This window comes from Mytilus edulis, chromosome 1 (genome assembly GCF_963676685.1).
Source record: "Mytilus edulis chromosome 1, xbMytEdul2.2, whole genome shotgun sequence".
Classification (NCBI taxonomy): domain Eukaryota; kingdom Metazoa; phylum Mollusca; class Bivalvia; order Mytilida; family Mytilidae; genus Mytilus; species Mytilus edulis.
Window position 1 is genome coordinate 17,512,025 of NC_092344.1, and position 18,020 is coordinate 17,530,044.

Here is an 18,020-nt window from a genome sequence, read left to right on the forward strand (position 1 = left end):
GCAAATATTTTCAATTGCACAGTATTGCGCAATAGCAAGAAATATCTAATTGCACAATATTGTGCAATAGCAAGAAATTTTCAATTGATTGGAGTTGATCTTTCTTTGTCCAGAATAGTAGTTGAATCAACTTAAATCATTGTTTTATACAATATACAATGTATATTCACTTTTACTTATAACCAACTGATAAATTAAAACAATCTTTATCATTCAGTGATAACAAGCACCTATTGTTACATTTTAATATTTTATGATGTATTTAAATGAGTAGTTATTGTTGCAAACTCCATTAGAAATTTAAATTGAGATCAGTTTTGGAAAAAGGGAAAGGGGGATGTGAAAAAAAAATGAGGGGGGTTAAATTTTTCTCAATTCAGATTTCATAAATAAAAAGAAAATTTCTTCAAACATTTTTTTGAGAGGATTAATATTCAACAGCATAGTGAATTGCTCAAAGGCAAAAAAAATATTTTAAGTTCATTAGACCACATTCATTCTGTGTCAGAAACTTATGCTGTGTCAACTATTTAGAATGAAATTCAAAACAGTGTGGCTGTGGCCATTGATTGAAACATTAAATTCATCCGTTGACTGGGACAATTTACGTGAACGTTTGTCTGTAACGACCACTGTTCACGACGTACCTACAATAGACATTTAAACTGTGGGGTCACCAAAGGTTTCTTAACGCCTTTAATTATAAAATAATTCGAAAAATTAATCAGGAATAACCTTTATGTTTTGATTCATATAATTGATATAAATCAAAACATCGTGTTATTTCTGATTAATTTTTCGAATCACTTTATTAAGGTATTGAGAACCTTTGGTGACCCCATAGTTTAAGTGTCTTTAAAAAGTACATAGTGAGCATTGGTCGTTACATACAAACGTTCACCTAAATTGTCCTAGTCAATGGATGAATTTAATGTGTCAATCAATGGCCACAGTCACACTGTCTTGAATTTCATTCTAATCACAATCCAAATTTAGAGCTGAATCCAGCTTGAATGTTGTGTCCATACTTGCCCCAACCGTTCAGGGTTCAACCTCTGCGGTTGTATAAAGCTGCACCCTGCGGAGCATCTGGTTTAGTTTAATTATCTGTTTGCGCTTAACTTTCACCTATGTTTCTTTTTTATGTGTATTTCGATGAACACTCTTTGGCGCGGCTCGGTATTTATACATCCCACCAATTAGTTGTAAGGTTTTTATACGGCCGCAAAAATTTTAATTTTTTGGTCGTATAATGCTATCACGTTGGCATCGTCGTCGTCGGCGTCAACGTCGTCGTCGTCGTCCGAATACTTTTAGTTTTGCCACTCTAACTTTAGTAAAAGTGAATAGAAATCAATGAAATTTTAACACAAGGTTTATGACCACAAAAGGAAGGTTGGGATTGATTTTGGGAGTTTTGGTCCCTACATTTTAGGAATAAGGGGCAAAAAAGGGCCCAAATAAGCATTTTCTTGGTTTTTGCACTATAACTTTAGTTTAAGTGAATAGAAATCTATGAAATTTTGACACAAGGTTTATGACCACAAAAGAACGGTTGGAATTGATTTTGGGAGTTTTGGTTTCAACAGTTTAGGAATTAGGGGCCAAAAAAGGGCCCAAATAAGCATTATTCTTGGTTTTTGCACAATAACTTTAGTATAAGTAAATAGAAATCAATGAAATTTTAACACAAGGTTTATGACCACAAAAGGAAGGTTGGGTTTGATTTTGGGAGTTTTGGTCCTAACAGTTTAGGAATAAGGGGCCCAAAGGGTCCAAAATTGAACTTTGTGTGATTTCATCAAAAATTGAATAATTGGGGTTCTTTGATATGCCGAATCTAACTATGTATGTAGATGCTTAATTTTTGGTCCGGTTTTCAAATTGGTCTACATTAAGGTCCAAAATTAAACTTAGTTTGATTTTAACAAAAATTGAATCCTTGCGGTTCTTTGATATGCTGAATTTAAAAATGTGCTTAGATTTTTAATTATTGGCCTTGTTTTCAAGTTGGTCCAAATGGGGGTTCAAAATTAAACTTTGTTTGATTTCATCAAAAATTGAATAAATGGGTTCTTTGATATGCCAAATCTAACTGTGTATGTAGATTCTTAATTTTTGGTCCAGTTTTCAAATTGGTCTACATGAAAGGTCCAAAGGGTCCAAAATTAAACTAAGTTTGATTTTAACAAAAATTTAATTCTTGGGCTTATTTGATATACTTTATCTAAATATGTACTTTGATTTTTGATTATGGGCCCAGTTTTCAAGTTGGTCCAAATCAGGATTCCATATCAAGTATTGTACAATAGCAAGAAATTTTCAATTGCACAGTATTGCACAATAGCAAGAAATATCTAATTGCACAATATTGTGCAATAGCAATTAATTTTCAATTGGAGTTATCTTTCTTTGTATAGAATAGTAGTTGATAATATATGTTAGAAATTTGCCAGACATGAATAGGATGTCATTTTCTATTTTTATTTGCCAATAACTTTATGTAAATAACTTCATTGTAAATTTGCCAATATAAAATGTTGCTGATGAAGCTTTTTTTCCTTATCTTATCTAAAATGTTTTTAGATAATGTATGTTGGACATTTGCCAGACATGACTATGATGTCATTTTCTATTTTTATTTGCCAATAACTTTATGTAAATAACTTCATTGGAAATTTGCCAATATAAAATGTTGCTGATGAAGTTTTTTTTATTGTTTTATACAATAAACAATGTATATTCACTTTTACTATCAACCAATCTTTACCATTCAGTGATAACAAGCACTTTATTTTACATTTTAATATTTTATGATGTATTTAAAAGAGGAGTTATTGTTGCAAATTCCATTAGAAATTTGAATTGATATCAGTTTTGGAAAAAGGGAAACGGGGATGTGAAAAAAAGGGGGGGGGGGGGGGTTTAAATTTTTCTCATTTCAGATTTCATAAATAAAAAGAAAATTTCTTCAAACATTTTTTTGAGAGGATTAATATTCAACAGCATAGTGAATTGCTCAAAGGCAAAAAAAACCTTTTAAGTTCATTAGACCACATTCTTTCTGTGTCAGAAACCTATGCTGTGTCAACTATTTAATTTTAGATTTAAAAAGTTTGAAGAAGAAATCTTTAATTGATTCGTAAAATCTTGGCATTTGTTTTGTGTAAAAAAAAACATGTAATGTCAAAAATTTGATCACAATCCAAATTCAGAGCTGTATCACGCTTGAATGTTTTGTCCATACTTGCCCCAACTGTTCAGGGTTCGACCTCTGCGGTCGTATAAAGCTGCGCCCTGCGGAGCACCTGGTTTTAATATGTTTCCTAGAATGTTTTATATTTTTTCTCTTTGTATGCCATCAGGGATTGTTATACATGTACTATTAAATTGCCCTGTTGTCTTTGTTATTTATATTTTCATATACTATTTCTGATTGTTTAACTATGTTGACTGCTCTATTCTTTTATTGACACTGACTTTTACCTATTGTGTCTTTTAGTTTTGTTCAATTTAATGAAATTTAATGCAACTTGCATACAAGTGAAATATGCAGCTAGCTGTCCTTTCTTCAAGTTTTCTCATTTACTGCAAATCTTCAAAGTTTGAGCAGCAAATGCAACAGGCCACTAAATTTTAATCGAATTGTTTTGTCATTGGACTTAAAAATTAAGTGATTTTTTTTTTAAATTAATGGAAATGAATGTCTTTTGAATATACTCGTTTTTGGCTGAACCTTTGATAATTGTCATGTGATTTTTTATACAATGTAACGACATGCGTCAGAATAACCAAGAGAAAAGAGACTCAGAACATATACAGTAGCTAACATTGGTGTATCCAAATCACCCAGACGTAGCAGCGTGTCGCAATATTGTGTGCAACGTCACAGTGTGCTAAGATTGCCAACCCCTTTTATTCAACTGTCAATGCTGATGGGATTTTTTTTGTGGGGATTCATCTCAAGAGAAAAGTTTTGTGGCTTTTTAAGATGGAAAGAAGTTTGTGCACTGAGGTCTCGTATAGTCTATCCACTGCCTGGGCAATTTGGGTTCCCGTCCAAAATCCCAGATTCACGCTACCCTTGTCGTTGCTTGCAGAAAATCAGTAAGTGTATACACGCCTAATGTATGTGTAAAAAATACTTGTGTAGTCTACTTGTTCAAAAATAAAAATCAACAATGATGTTTCAATAGTTTATAGCAATGATCGGAAACCACCCTCTGAACTGGGAGATTTGGATACCCCGACGTTATTTAAAATCAGACCCAAGTTTTACGGATTTATCGTTATTTTTTTTTATATTATTTCTAATTTAGTCTTCCATCGATACAATGAATTATAATCATACTAGAAATCTACTTCATTTCTGATTATGTATACGATGCAATCTCTATCATAAGTTTAAACATAACATCCAGGTATGTTGATTCTTTGAAAGTTACGGACATCCCTATTGGTATAATGAAAAAAATTACGGACAAGTTGTTTTGAAGTTACGGACAGCCTAAGTGTTTTTTCAAATCGTGCTGTGATCGTTTATTTTGTAGAATTTAGTCATCTGTTAAGTTTAGTGGTTTCCCTTAACGATCAATACACCTTATCGATTCAGTGGTTTAATTGATGCATTCATGGTATTGTTATTCTATAGAATAGAAGTCTCTAACCGCAGCAAGGCGGCTTCATCTTGGGCTGTGGGTAACTTGAGTTACCCACAGGTGTTTAAGCACAGTGTCATTTCAGGGCCTTTAATTGCTGACTATGTGGTATGGGTTTTGCTTATTAATAATTTAAGGCTGTAGGTTGATCTATAATTGTTTTCTGTGTCATTTGGTCTCTTGTGGAGGGTTGTCTCATTGGCAATCATACCACTTATAATTCTTCTTATTTTCAAATGTATTAAAACTCCTTCTCTATTTATATATATATATAACTAAAAAAAAAAATCATAATACATGTTCACAAATGTATTGTAGTAAAGAGACAGTTAATTACCAAACCAGTGGATTGTTTTGTATTGGTGATTTTGTCCCATGGAACAGAGACTGGTGTTTATGCCACAGATCAGTTTATGAGCACTGAAGAAATTGTAGAAAGCTTTAATGCCACAAATTGTCCACCACTGAGATTTAAACCAAAAATAGTAATAATACAGGTGAGTAATTAGAATGTAGGACAGAAAGTCACTGACAAAAAGTCACAATTCAGTTTTGAGATTATTTTTCTTTGAACAAAAAAACACTTATTTTGAAAATGTTTTTTTTGTATTTTTTCTTGAAGTTTTATTTATGAAGCAACTTTGTTATTAAAAGTATTCAACAAATATCAATAAAGATCAAATAATTGTTATGAAAACAAAATGTCAAAGTGGCTTGGTACTTAAATGGCTTAATTTTGCCAATAGATATATCCTTTGCATGAATAAATTTAATACATTTTCATTAATCAAGGTTTTTGAGCAATTTCCTTATCTTAAAAAACAATATATGTAATAAAAAGCTAATATTTCAACATATATTTAAACAATTGTCAAAAAAATTTGTGACTTTATGTCCTGTGACTTTCTGTCCGTTTACCGAGTAATTATAGTGCTGTTGTTTACAGCTGGGATATAACATCTTCATATTTGAGCCCACCTGGCTCATTTGGCCAAGTGAACTTTTCTCACCACTTTTCATCTGTTGTCCTGTGCATTGTCTGTTGTTTCATACCTCATAGAATATATGCATGTTTGCCATTTCATACCTTATGAAATATTCATGTGTTTACCATTTCGTATCTCATGGAAGTTTACCATACATGTATACTATTTCTTACCTCATGGAAGATTAGTTTGTACACCATTTCGTACCTCATGGAAGATTTGTATGTACCCGGTTTGTACCTCATGTAAGATGTGTATGTACCCCATTTCGTACCTCATGGAAGACTTGTATGTACAATGTATATCATTTCGTACCTTATGTAAGGTTAATGTATGTATGCCACTTTATATTTATATATGTTTCATTTCTAGATTAAAATTATCAAAACACTGTATTTTTATTTTGTAATCTGGATGAAACTATCGTAAATTTGACAATGGAGGTCTGGTTTAATATGACTTTTTATTAAAAGTTTATTGCAAACATGGGTTCCCAAGGCATTAGAATAACATCTCAAATTTTATTATCTCTTTAAAAGTGTGAACTTTTACAAATAGATTATACAAAAAAGTAAACATGTATTTTGTCCATGAGGTATAAGTTGGTTTATAGTAATTTTGGGTACGAAAATTGCACAGGTACAAAATTACTTGCTACCCTAGAAACTCATCTAACTACAACATGTTTAAAAACCCTTACATTTGATAACAAATGACAGTCAGTTTTAAAATTTGAGTTATTTCCCTTCCACAATTCAAATCTCTCCAACATTTTAAAGTGCTGATTAGCTCACTAGTGACTACTTTTCATTGTTTCTACACATAGAACTTGTCCAAATGTCTAAAAGTCACACTGCATTGATTGTTGCTACAATCATATCTTCTTATAATGTCAATTATAAACCAATGTCCTGGGAAAATCCTGGAAACTGGAATTTTTGTTGTAAAAAGAGTTGCAAAAAATTCTGAATTTACTGTATGTGATAATGTCAACAAAGATGGCTCCACTCTCAATTTTTTTTACAAAATTTTGGACCTTGTTACTTGTACTGTATTTGACAGTTTGTTTTAGGAATCAGTTATTTTTTATATGGATATCTTGGGGGAAATTTTTTCACTATAATGCGAAAGGGGTGTGTTTGGAAATGAAGATTTGAAGATTTGTTAATGAATTACTACTTTATACTAGATCAGTATTTTTTTTCATTCAGAAGTTCAGTAGCATATTATTTTGTTAGCAGTAGGTCAAAGTTCATTTTGTAAAGCAACACATAAATATTAAGGAAGACTAATATATGGTAACTATAATTTTTGTTTTTTGTTTTGGTCTAGTCATGCAGAGGAATCAACTTGAGTCGTGGGATTAATGTTGGAGTTTTGGATCCAAACCAAGCTGATGCAACTGCAGACCCCACTGAATATAATGAATGCTTTGGGATACCAGCAACACAAATTATTCGTCTTCCAAATGAAGCAGATTTTTTATTTGCATATGCAGCAGTTCCAGGTATTTTGATCAAAATGCAAAAATACTTAAGTATTCAGTAGATCATATGATGAATTTAAGAGAGAAGTTAATTTATAATTTCAAATTTAAAGTGAATAAATACTTTAGAGTCTGAAAAATCATGGTAAGATTTCAAACCGATGAAGATCTTTAGGGTTCAAGGGAGATTTTCCAGCAATGTAGATGATTCAATATAAATAAATTATAACTTGAGTTGTGACTTATACATCATGGTGAAAACAACCTAATGTCATAGAATACCAAACAAATATATAAATTGCGTCATATTGTCTTCTACAACAGATTAGTGTATACAACTCAAAATGTTGTGAATATATTTAACAGAAATAGTCAAACATTAAACATTAAAACCAGAATCTTTCAATTACAGATAACATTAAGATATATTGCACGAATTTTAAAACTACTGACTAGGTTCCTGACTTAGGATAGACACATGAAAACTAAGCATGGTTTAATGTTCAATAAAATACAAGTTTCCAATAGTATTCAATACAGAAAAAGGTAAAACCAAGAATTTTAGTATTCATGAAATGCAAGTTATCATCAATTATCAATAATTGGTATGCAGGAAAATAAACAAATTGTGAGAAAATGTATCTTAGTAAGTCGATATTCTCTATAGTAAAATGTGCCATCTTTTTTATACATATTTTACTCCATGTCAAAAGATATGAATTTTAAAAATTGTAATATTCAGGTGCTGGAGCATTTAGAAATGCAGCAGATGGTACTCCCTTCATCAGACACCTGTCAAAAGCTATCGAAGAAATGGAAGAAAACGAAGATTTCTATTCTGTACTAACCTCAGTAAACAAAATGGTGGGAATGACTTATAAGCCTAATAATGGTGAAGCAGAGTACAATAATGTAGTTCAGATGCCTTGTTTTGTATCACACTTAACCAAAAGTTTACGACTAAGGCAGGCATGTTAGTATGGGATGATACTATTGTCTGTTTTGTACATGAGGGTCTGTACTACATTTCTTCTTTTTTAGACCAATTTTCTATATTTCTTATTTATTTTACCCATTATGTTCTTCTTTTTAAAATTAAGGAACCCATTGTCGTCTTTTCTTTATAATTTAGCGCCCCCATTTATATATTTTTCCCATTATTCCCTACTCTTTATTTATTTTGCCCTTTATTCTGCACTTTTTTCCATTATTTTCTATTCTTTAACCCATGCAGATCCTCATTGTACACCAGAAAAGAAAGTACTGTTATTTATCATATTTTTAACATAAGAGAACACTATATATATGTAACATACAACTATTGGTAGAATGAAAGGTGATGACATAATAACATTTTGGAATATATATTTATTAACACATCTTAATACCTTAAGTTATTATACTTTATATTTCTGGAACTAATTTTAAAATATATTGTATTATATATACATTTACATACTGTGTATTCATTATAATTTGTTGGATACTAATTTTCATGGATTTTATGGATACAGGAGAACCACTAATTTAATTAAGGAATGAATGCAAACTTTGCCGAAACCACAAAAATGAACTATCCATGAATGTGCAAGTTTTCCTCAAAACATGAAAATTGATACCCTCTAAAAAGAATCCGCATGTACACAACTTATTAACAGAGTGTTGAAATGACAACGTTTTTTTCTATGTTTATTTTATGTCATTGTATTCATCTGTTGACTGTTAGTTGTGTAATATCTTAGAATGATGAACTGAAAAGCCTCAGTGCAAGTTTTTCATGCACCTGATATGTTCCCATACATATTGATTGGAGCCAAAAAACAAAAAATTAAGAGGTCTTCTCTTGTCCTCCTATTCAGTTTTCAATCCCCCTTTATTAGAAAATGAGATTAAAAATTACCTAGAATAATCATAGTTTCAATGTTTACATTTTATTGTATCTATTTCTGTTTGTTAAGAAGTCAAAGGATCCTGGAATTTAGTTACCAGAATAGTTCATTTTATAATTTGTAACAATTTGGCACATTACAGAGAAATTCACATTGATTACTAAAATAACTGCCTTTGTATTTTTCACCCTATACAATTTTATGCAAAAACAATTGGCAAAATTCCATTACTAGGACCAAGTACTGAACATATGATATATATCATTGATCAGGTCAATATTTAATGACCTGACACACATATATCATGTGTGTTTGAGAGGGGGTTGATATGTTGGTTTTTAATTGTCATAATATAAATCATTTATTTATCAATATAAGGTGATTTTTTTCCGAAGTGATATGCAATTTTCACGATTTTAATAATTTTCATTATCTAAATACAATAAATTGCTTTACAAATTGGCAAGAGCACATTTTTCCTGCAAGTACTTGTTTTTGGTGTTTTAAAGAGACAAGATTATGTTTTTTACTTCTTTTCTTTTTATCCTTGCTGGTCTTTCAAAATACAATATTCCAGAAATATAGATGAACTATTTCTACATAGTAGCAATACATCAATATTTTATGTGAGTTTGTACATGAAAAAGAAACTCTAACACCTATAAAGTGCTCTGATGGACTTTTTTTTCAATTTACCCTTAGATTTTTTTGGGGTTAATTTAGTTACATGTATTGGTTTTCATTGTTGAAATATACATGCTATGGGATGATGGGAATATTTGTTTACAGTCCTCAGTTGATTAAGATATGTCATTACGTATTATCGGTAGTAAGAAATTATGAATGATAGATCTGACTATTTATGGCCATTAAAACCTCGGGTATCTCTTATCCTATTAAAGAGATTTTTGTGTGACTGGTGATGTAATGTTTCATTTCTAATGAAATGGTTTTTTATGTTAAAAATCACATATATACATCTGTCATATATGTGAAAATAATATTTTAACATAAATGAGATTACTTATTGTAGATTTGTTTTGATAACTAAATATGTTTTAAGTGACTTATAGGTCCAAAGAGTCGGGTGTTCTTATAATTGTTTTTACTTACACTGTATTATACATTATATAGATATTAGAAGATGTGGTATAAGTGCCAATGATATAACTCTCCATCCAAGTCACAACTTGCAAAAGTAAACCATTAAAGGTACGGCCTTCAACATAGAGCTTTTGCTCACACTGAACAGCAAGATATAAAGGGCCCAAAAAATTACTAGTGTAAAACCATTGAAACGGGAAAGCCAACGGTCTAATCTATATTAAAAATATGAACCGAGAAACACGTATAAATTACATAAACAAACGATGACTTCTACTAAAGTGTGTATATGATGAAAATAATATTTGAACAAAAATGAGATTACAGATTGCAGACTAGTTTTGAAAACTATATATGCTTTAAGTGACTTATAGACCCAAAGGGAAGGGTAGGGCGTTTTCATATTTTATTTTTACTTATACACTGTATTATACACTATTTGTCTGGAACACATGTCAATCTGATAAATAATAATTTGGTTTAGTTAGTTTAGTTTTAATTTTAGAATGGCATTATTTTTATACAGTAAAGCATACATTTTTTTAAAATCTTTTTCATAATATTCAAAAATAAAATCTGTTGACTTTACAACTCAGTTTATATTATTCAATAAATTTTTGATTTCAATTTTCGAAGTACTTATAGGAAAGGCCATCATATTGTATCTGTTTTGTCAATTTTCCAAAGCAGGATTTAATGTACAGATAAGCAGTTTTAATTTTGAGTAAATGGCCAAGAGAAAGTGGTCATTTCAGACTTTATTTCACATCGCAATGAGTTTTAATTGGGATAATTATATGCTTATGCATAAGAAAATTACTTCTATTCTTAGTAATAAAAATAATAAACACTTTAAATCACTTCATTCTCATATTGGAGCAAATTGTAGGCTTTTCACAAATGTAAATACCCAATATCCTTTCTTGACCTACTTGTATATAGTATGAGCATCATAACCAACCCATTTCAGCCATTTATATTATGTAAAGCTCAGTACTGCTAAAAATTTAGATAGTTTTTATTTTTATAGATTTTTATTTGATTTTATTTTTAATTTTGTGATTTCTGTAATAGCTATCTTTATCACTATCGGTACTGTTACTGTTCATTTTTGTATTAAATACATTTATGAAATCCTGATAGGCTGTACTGTCAACCAATATATATAATTGTCATGAAAATTATTTTTTCATCATTTTTTTGGGGGGGATGAATTTCTCCAATTCAACCAAGTAAATGTAATCTGGGTACTGGTAGTGGTAGTTTTCATATATTTTCCACACAAGAAATTTTCCTTCATTTTTGCTTTAACTTCCATGCAACAGTGTTCTTATTGAAATTTGGCAGCTACATTGACATTATTCATAGATACCAGGGGAGAAACAAAGGAGCTTTTGAATTTTGAATCATTAGGAAAACACAGATTTTATACAACCGCAAAAAAAGTTGGATCGTATAATGGTATGATGTTGTATATGTGGTCGTCTGAAGACGCATTTGGTTTCTGGACATTAACTTTAATTAAAGTGAATGGATCTCTTTGAAATTTTATAAAAAGGTTCAATATCACAAAAGGAAGGTTGGGATTGATTTGGGGAATTGTAAAAATAAAAATTTACATATTTTATGGTAGATGTTCAGTTTTATCATATGTGGATTGAAAAAAAAAATCATATTTACATTTTACAATTAAGTTGAGTCGGACAGAGAAAATAAAAGAAAACAGTTTTTATTTATATATGTAAAATAACAAAGGTTGATTGATATTTATGTACATCAGAGTTATAATTTTTTTTAAACAAAAATAAGTTTAATCAACTTTAGTGGTATATACCATACATGCATATATTAAAGAAATAAGTATATGTAGTTTGATTGCCAACATGATAATTTTCCATCAAATCCATATGAGGTTGTAAGCAACTATAGGTCACTTAAGTGCCTTTAACAATGAACAAACTACATACCATGTATTTAGCCTAAAAAAAAAGAACCAAGTATTTTTTGGGAACTTTAAAATAATGGAAGTATTACTTTTCCTTTCATTTTTATTGCAACGTTTTGAGAATTTTACTTAGAATTGTATTCAAGAAGAAGAACAAAATGTTTTAAATGTTTTTATAAGTAATTGCCAGTGATTTTCACAATTTTTAATGTAAATGTACTTGTTAAGTTTTTGCTTTACTTGTTTTGTTATTTTGTTTTAATTGTTATATACATTTGTATATATTTCATGATCTGAATTTCATAGTTGTAGAAATAGATATTTTGTCTTGTTTTGTGTTTTGAGATTTGGCCCTGAACCTTCAGTAATGGTTCATTGACTTCGGATGTTTTGCATAGTTAACATGTTCAAGTATTGCAATTTTGATATCAACATTTCCTTTTAACCATCAATATTACACACAAGCATGGCATATGTCTGTATCAACATTTTTTTAATTTTAATTGTTGTTTTCTATAATCAAATTATTTATAAATAAATAAAACTTATACATAGAAACCATTCTGATTCTTAGTTTAATATCTGTTACCACTCTTTGTTAGGACCTTGGTGGCTGAGTGGTCTTAATAGTGGTATTTCACTTACTGTATCAATTGCCTGTCAACACTGAGGTTAGGAGTTTGAACCCTCATGTGGTGGGTGCATTTGTTTCCAATTTTAATTGACTCAAGATTGCTAGATTTTCCTATCAAAGGCTGGTTACTCTGGCTTCTTCCACCAATAAATGCAGGAAGAAATGTCAACTTTCCCTAAACCATTATTCTGACTCTTAAACATATAAACTTAACAATCAAAATACAGATTGCTAATACAAATAAAAGTAATGATGCCAGCAATAATTAAGGGAAAAGTTGGACCCTATTCCAAAATATTTTCAATCTGATCTAATAAATATCCCTTGTTACAGTGTTTTAAGCAAACCCCTGTGCATATGACTTGTAATTCCTTTAGATTGAACTGTTTTAACATTATTTAATGTAAGGGTGGTTTTAGTTTCCAACAATTCATCAGAAAGTGCTGTTTATATGAAAATTAAAAGATGTGGTATGATTTCCAATGACACAACTCTCCACCATGTCGTAGAAGTTTACTGTTGAAATGATAAGAAATCATCTCTTTATTGGATGGTCAAGTTTATTATGTAGTAGTTCAGTTTTCTATATTGAGTTCTCTGGGATCAGTATGTTGGAATTCTGAAGTGGTTCTTACTATAAGAGCTGTTAATATGTTAAATGATATACTTTCTATAAATGTCCCTTCATACACCAAACCATCTGGCAAATCTATTGCTGACCAATTATGCCTTTATACCTTCCAATTTCTTTATTATATGTTCATCTTGCAGAGGAAAGAGCTTACTTTCTGGTGTTACTTTTTTTTTTTTTTTAATTTTGTGGGTTGTCCGTACAGGAGAGATTCCCCTTTATATCTGCATCCAGTAGTGTACACAACTTATAAATGTTTTAATGACTTACTACTTACAAGATCCTCAATATGCTGATTGAATGGATATTTCCTCCTCATGAGTTCAACTTTAGTATCCATTTTGTATTCTTGTCTTTTATTTTTGCATATATATTTATGTGCTTTGCCTCATGATAGAGTGTCTATATGCCATCATGTCTGTTTGTTTTGCTCACGCATTATTGTCAATATAATGGAATACTTTGTCCTACAAATGAGAGCAAGGTTAAGCTAGTCATTAAACCAGGTTAAATCCACCATTTTCTACAAAAGGAAATGCCTGTACCTTATCAGGAATATGTCAGTTGACTAAGTTGAATAATTAGGGTAGGGAAATCACAAGTTATAGAATTGAGGTAGGGAAATCACAAGTTACAGAATTGAGGTAGGGACATCACAAGTAACTCAACAAAGGTAGCAGGATCACAAGTAACTCAACTAAGGCAGCAGGATCACAAGAAACTCAACTAAGGTAGCAGGATCACAAGGAACTCAACTAAGGCAGCAGGATCACAAGTAACTCAACTAAGGTAGCAGAATCACAAGGAACTCAACTAAGGCAGTAGGATTACGAGTAACTCAACTAAGGTAGCAGGATCACAAGTAACTCAACTAAGGCAGCAGGATCACATGTAACTTTACTAAGGTAGCCGGGGATCACAAGTAACTTAACTAAGGACTGGGATTGCAAGTAATTCATCAAAGGTTGAGGGATCACAAGTAACTCAACGAAGTTAGAAGGATCACAAGTTACATCATGGAGGAAGGAAAATCAAAAGTTACATAATTGAGGTAGGGGATCACTAATTACACAATTGAGGAAATCTCAAAATGTAAACAACCAGTTGCTATAGCTCTGCTCTTAAATACAAGCACATAAAGAATGTGACAGGGCTACAGTAGACATTCAACGGATAAGAAAATGATTACATTGTACAAAATTACTTTTTTGACTACCCACACATGGAAACAGAGACGTAATGTATAAGCTATGGTGTGAAAAAAAGAGAACCAATAGGGTTTTGAGCACAATTTAAAATGTTGTTATGGACAAGAGAAACATCTATAATGTTATCTCATAGACCAGCAACTCAGTAACATGTTGTTGACTAAGCAAATAGACATTGTCGTTAGTTGCTTTCTGTCATATTTGTTTTTAGTGTATTGTTTATAGCATTAACTAACATAATTGAGGGAAGGAACTCACAACTTACATAAATGAGGGAAGGAAATCACAACTTTAAAACATAAATGAGGGAAGGAAATCACAACTTACATAATTGAGGGAAGGAAATCACAACTTACACAAATTAGGGAAGGAAATCATGACTAACATAATTGAGGGAAGGAAATCACAACTTACATAACTGACGGAAGGAAATCACAACTTACATAATTGAGGGAATGAAATCACAACTTACATAATTGGGGAAAGGAAATCACAACTTACATAATTGAGGGAAGGAAATCACAACTTACATAAATGAGGGAAGGAAATCACAACTTAACATAAATAAGTGAAGGAAATCACAACTAACATAATTGAGGGAAGGAAATCACAACTTACATAACTGACGGAAGGAAATCACAACTTACATAATTGAGGAAAGGAAATCACAACTTACATAATTGAGGGAAGGAAATCACAACTTACACAAATGAGGGAAGGAAATCACAACTTAACATAAATAAGTGAAGGAAATCACAACTAACATAATTAATCACAACTTACATAATTGAGGGAAGGAAATCACAACTTACATAAATGAGGAAAGGAAATCACAACTTACATTAATGAGTGAAGGAAATCACAATTAACATAATTGAGGGAAGGAAATCACAACTTACATAATTGAGGGAAGGAAATCACAACTTACATAATTGAGGGAAGGAAATAACATCTAACAAAAATGAGGGAAGGAAATCACAACTTACATAAATGAGGGAAGGAAATCACAACTTACATAATTGAGGCAGGAGAGTTATTAAATTATGTAACTTGTGATTTCCCTTCCTCAATTATGTTAATTGGGATTTCCCCTTCCTCAATTATGTAACTTGTGATTTTCCTATCTCAGTTATGTAACTTGTGATTTCCCTTCCTCAATGATGTAACTTGTGATTTCCCTTCTTCAGTTATGTAATTTGTGATTTCCCTTCCTCAATTATGTAACTCATGAATTCCCTTCCTCAGTTATGTAACTTGTGATTTCTCTTCCTCAATTATGTTAATTGTGATTTCCACTTCCTCAATTATATAACTTGTGATTTTCTTATCTCAATTATGTAACTTGTGATTTCCCTTCCTCAGTTATGTAACTTGTAATTTCCCTACCTCAATTATTTAACTTGTGATATTTCCCTTCCTCAATTATGTAACTTGTGATTTCCCTTCCTCAATTATGTAACTCGTGAATTCCCTTCCTCAGTTATGTAACTTGTGATTTCTCTTCCTCAATTATGTTAATTGGGATTTCCCCTTCCTCAATTATGTAACTTGTGATATCCCTACCTCAATTATGTAACTTGTGATTTCCCATCCTCAATTATTTTACTTGTTATTTTCCTTCCTCCATTATGTAACTTGTGATTTCCCTTCCTTCATTATGTAACTTGTGATTTCCCTACTTCAATGATGTAACTTTTGATTTCCCTATCTCAGTTTAATGTAACTTGTAATTTCCCTATCTCAGTTATGTAACTTGTGATTCCCCTATCTCAGTTATGAAACTCCCTTCCTCAATTATTTTACTTGTTATTTCCCTTCCTTCATTATGTAACTTGTTATTTTCTTTCCTTCATTATGTAACTTACCTTTCTCAATTATGTAACTTGTGATTTCCCTTCCTCAGTTATGTAACTTGTGATTTCCCTACCTCAATTATGTAACTTGTGATTTCCATATCTCAGTTATGTAACTTGTAATTTCCCTTCCTCAATGATGTAACTTGTGATTTCCCTATTTCAGTTATGTAACTTGTGATTTTCTTACCTCAATTATTAAACATGTGATTTCCCTACATCAATTATGTAACTTGTGATTTCCCTACCTCAGTTATGTAACTTGTGATTTCCTTACTTCAGTTTTGTCTCAATGATGTAACTTGTGATTTCCCTATTTCAGTTATGTAACTTGTGATTCTCTTACCTCAATTATTAAACATGTGATTTCCCTACATCAATTATGTAACTTGTGATTTCCCTACCTCAGTTATGTAACTTGTGATTTCCTTACTTCAATTTTGTTACTTGTGATTTCCCTTCCTCAATTATGTAAGTTGTGATTTTCCTTCCTCAGTTATGTAACTTTGGATTTCCCTATCCCAGTTATGTAACTTATGATTTCCCTTTCTCTATCATGTTACCTGTGATTTCCCTACATCAATCATGTTGCTTGTGATTTCCCTATCTCAATTATGTAACAAATAAGGTAGGGAAATCACAAGTTACTTAATTTAAGAAGATAAATCACAAGTTACCAAATTGAGGAAGGGAAATCACAAGCTACCAAATTGAGGTAGATATATCACAAGTTACATAATCGAAGAAGTGAAATCACAGATATCTAAACCTCATTCCTTTAACTTGTAATTTCCTTTCCTCACTTACGCAACTAGTGTTTTCCACACCTCAATGATGTCACTTGTGTTTTTCACTCCTCAATGATGTTACTTGTGTTTTCCACTCCTCAATGATGTAACTTGTGATGTCCCTTTCCCAGTTATGTATCTTGTGATGTCCATTCTTCCCTAAATTATGTAACTTGTGATTTCCCTACCTCAGTTATGTAACTTGTGATTTTCATTCCTCAATCATGTAACTTGTGATGTCCCTTCCTCAGTTATGTATCTTGTCATGTCCATTCTTCCCAAATTATGTAACTTGTGTTATTCGTACCTCAATTATATAACTTGTGATTTCCCTTCCTCAATTGTTTAACTTGTGATTTTCCTTCCCCAATTATGTAAGTTGTGATTTTCCTTTCCCAATTGTGTAACTTTTGATTTTCCTTCCTCAATTTTTTAACTTGTGATTTCTCTACCACAATTATGTAACTTGTGATTCAGTTTCCCGGCTTCCTCAATTATGTAACGTTTGATTTCTCTTCCTCAAATATATAAACTGTTGTTACTGTAATGTAAGGATAAGAACAAAAACACATTAAATAAAAAAATGTAGGTTAAAATGTGAAAAGAAAATTTATTACGTAAAAATTTAAAGGGGCACTAGCTGTCAAAGTCATGTTTACCAATTTGATTCAAATACTATTTATAACAATGTAAAACATTTATCCTAATTACGAAAAGTCTAAAATAAACAATTTGCAGGGCATGGGCTCGATAAAATGTAGTTTCGTTTTTGTGTAAATGTAAGTCTAGACCCCATCTTATCAACTATCGAGTTGACCTCAGAAGACTTCCGATGGTC

General features: G+C 31.1%; 1 protein-coding gene across 2 annotated transcripts in view; it reads left to right on the forward strand.

The window, feature by feature from the left end:
* LOC139526173 (caspase-3-like) overlaps nt 1–12,630 on the forward strand; it is a 37,515-nt gene extending 24,885 nt beyond the window's left edge. For both annotated transcript variants that reach the window (XM_071321298.1, XM_071321306.1), the window contains exons 4-6: nt 4,977–5,155; nt 6,977–7,151; nt 7,873–12,630. In XM_071321298.1, coding sequence (XP_071177399.1) covers nt 4,977–5,155; nt 6,977–7,151; nt 7,873–8,108 — 590 coding nt within the window. In that variant the 3' untranslated portion in view covers nt 8,109–12,630. The remainder of the gene's footprint in view (nt 1–4,976; nt 5,156–6,976; nt 7,152–7,872) is intronic.
* The last annotated feature ends 5,390 nt before the right edge of the window (nt 12,631–18,020 follow it).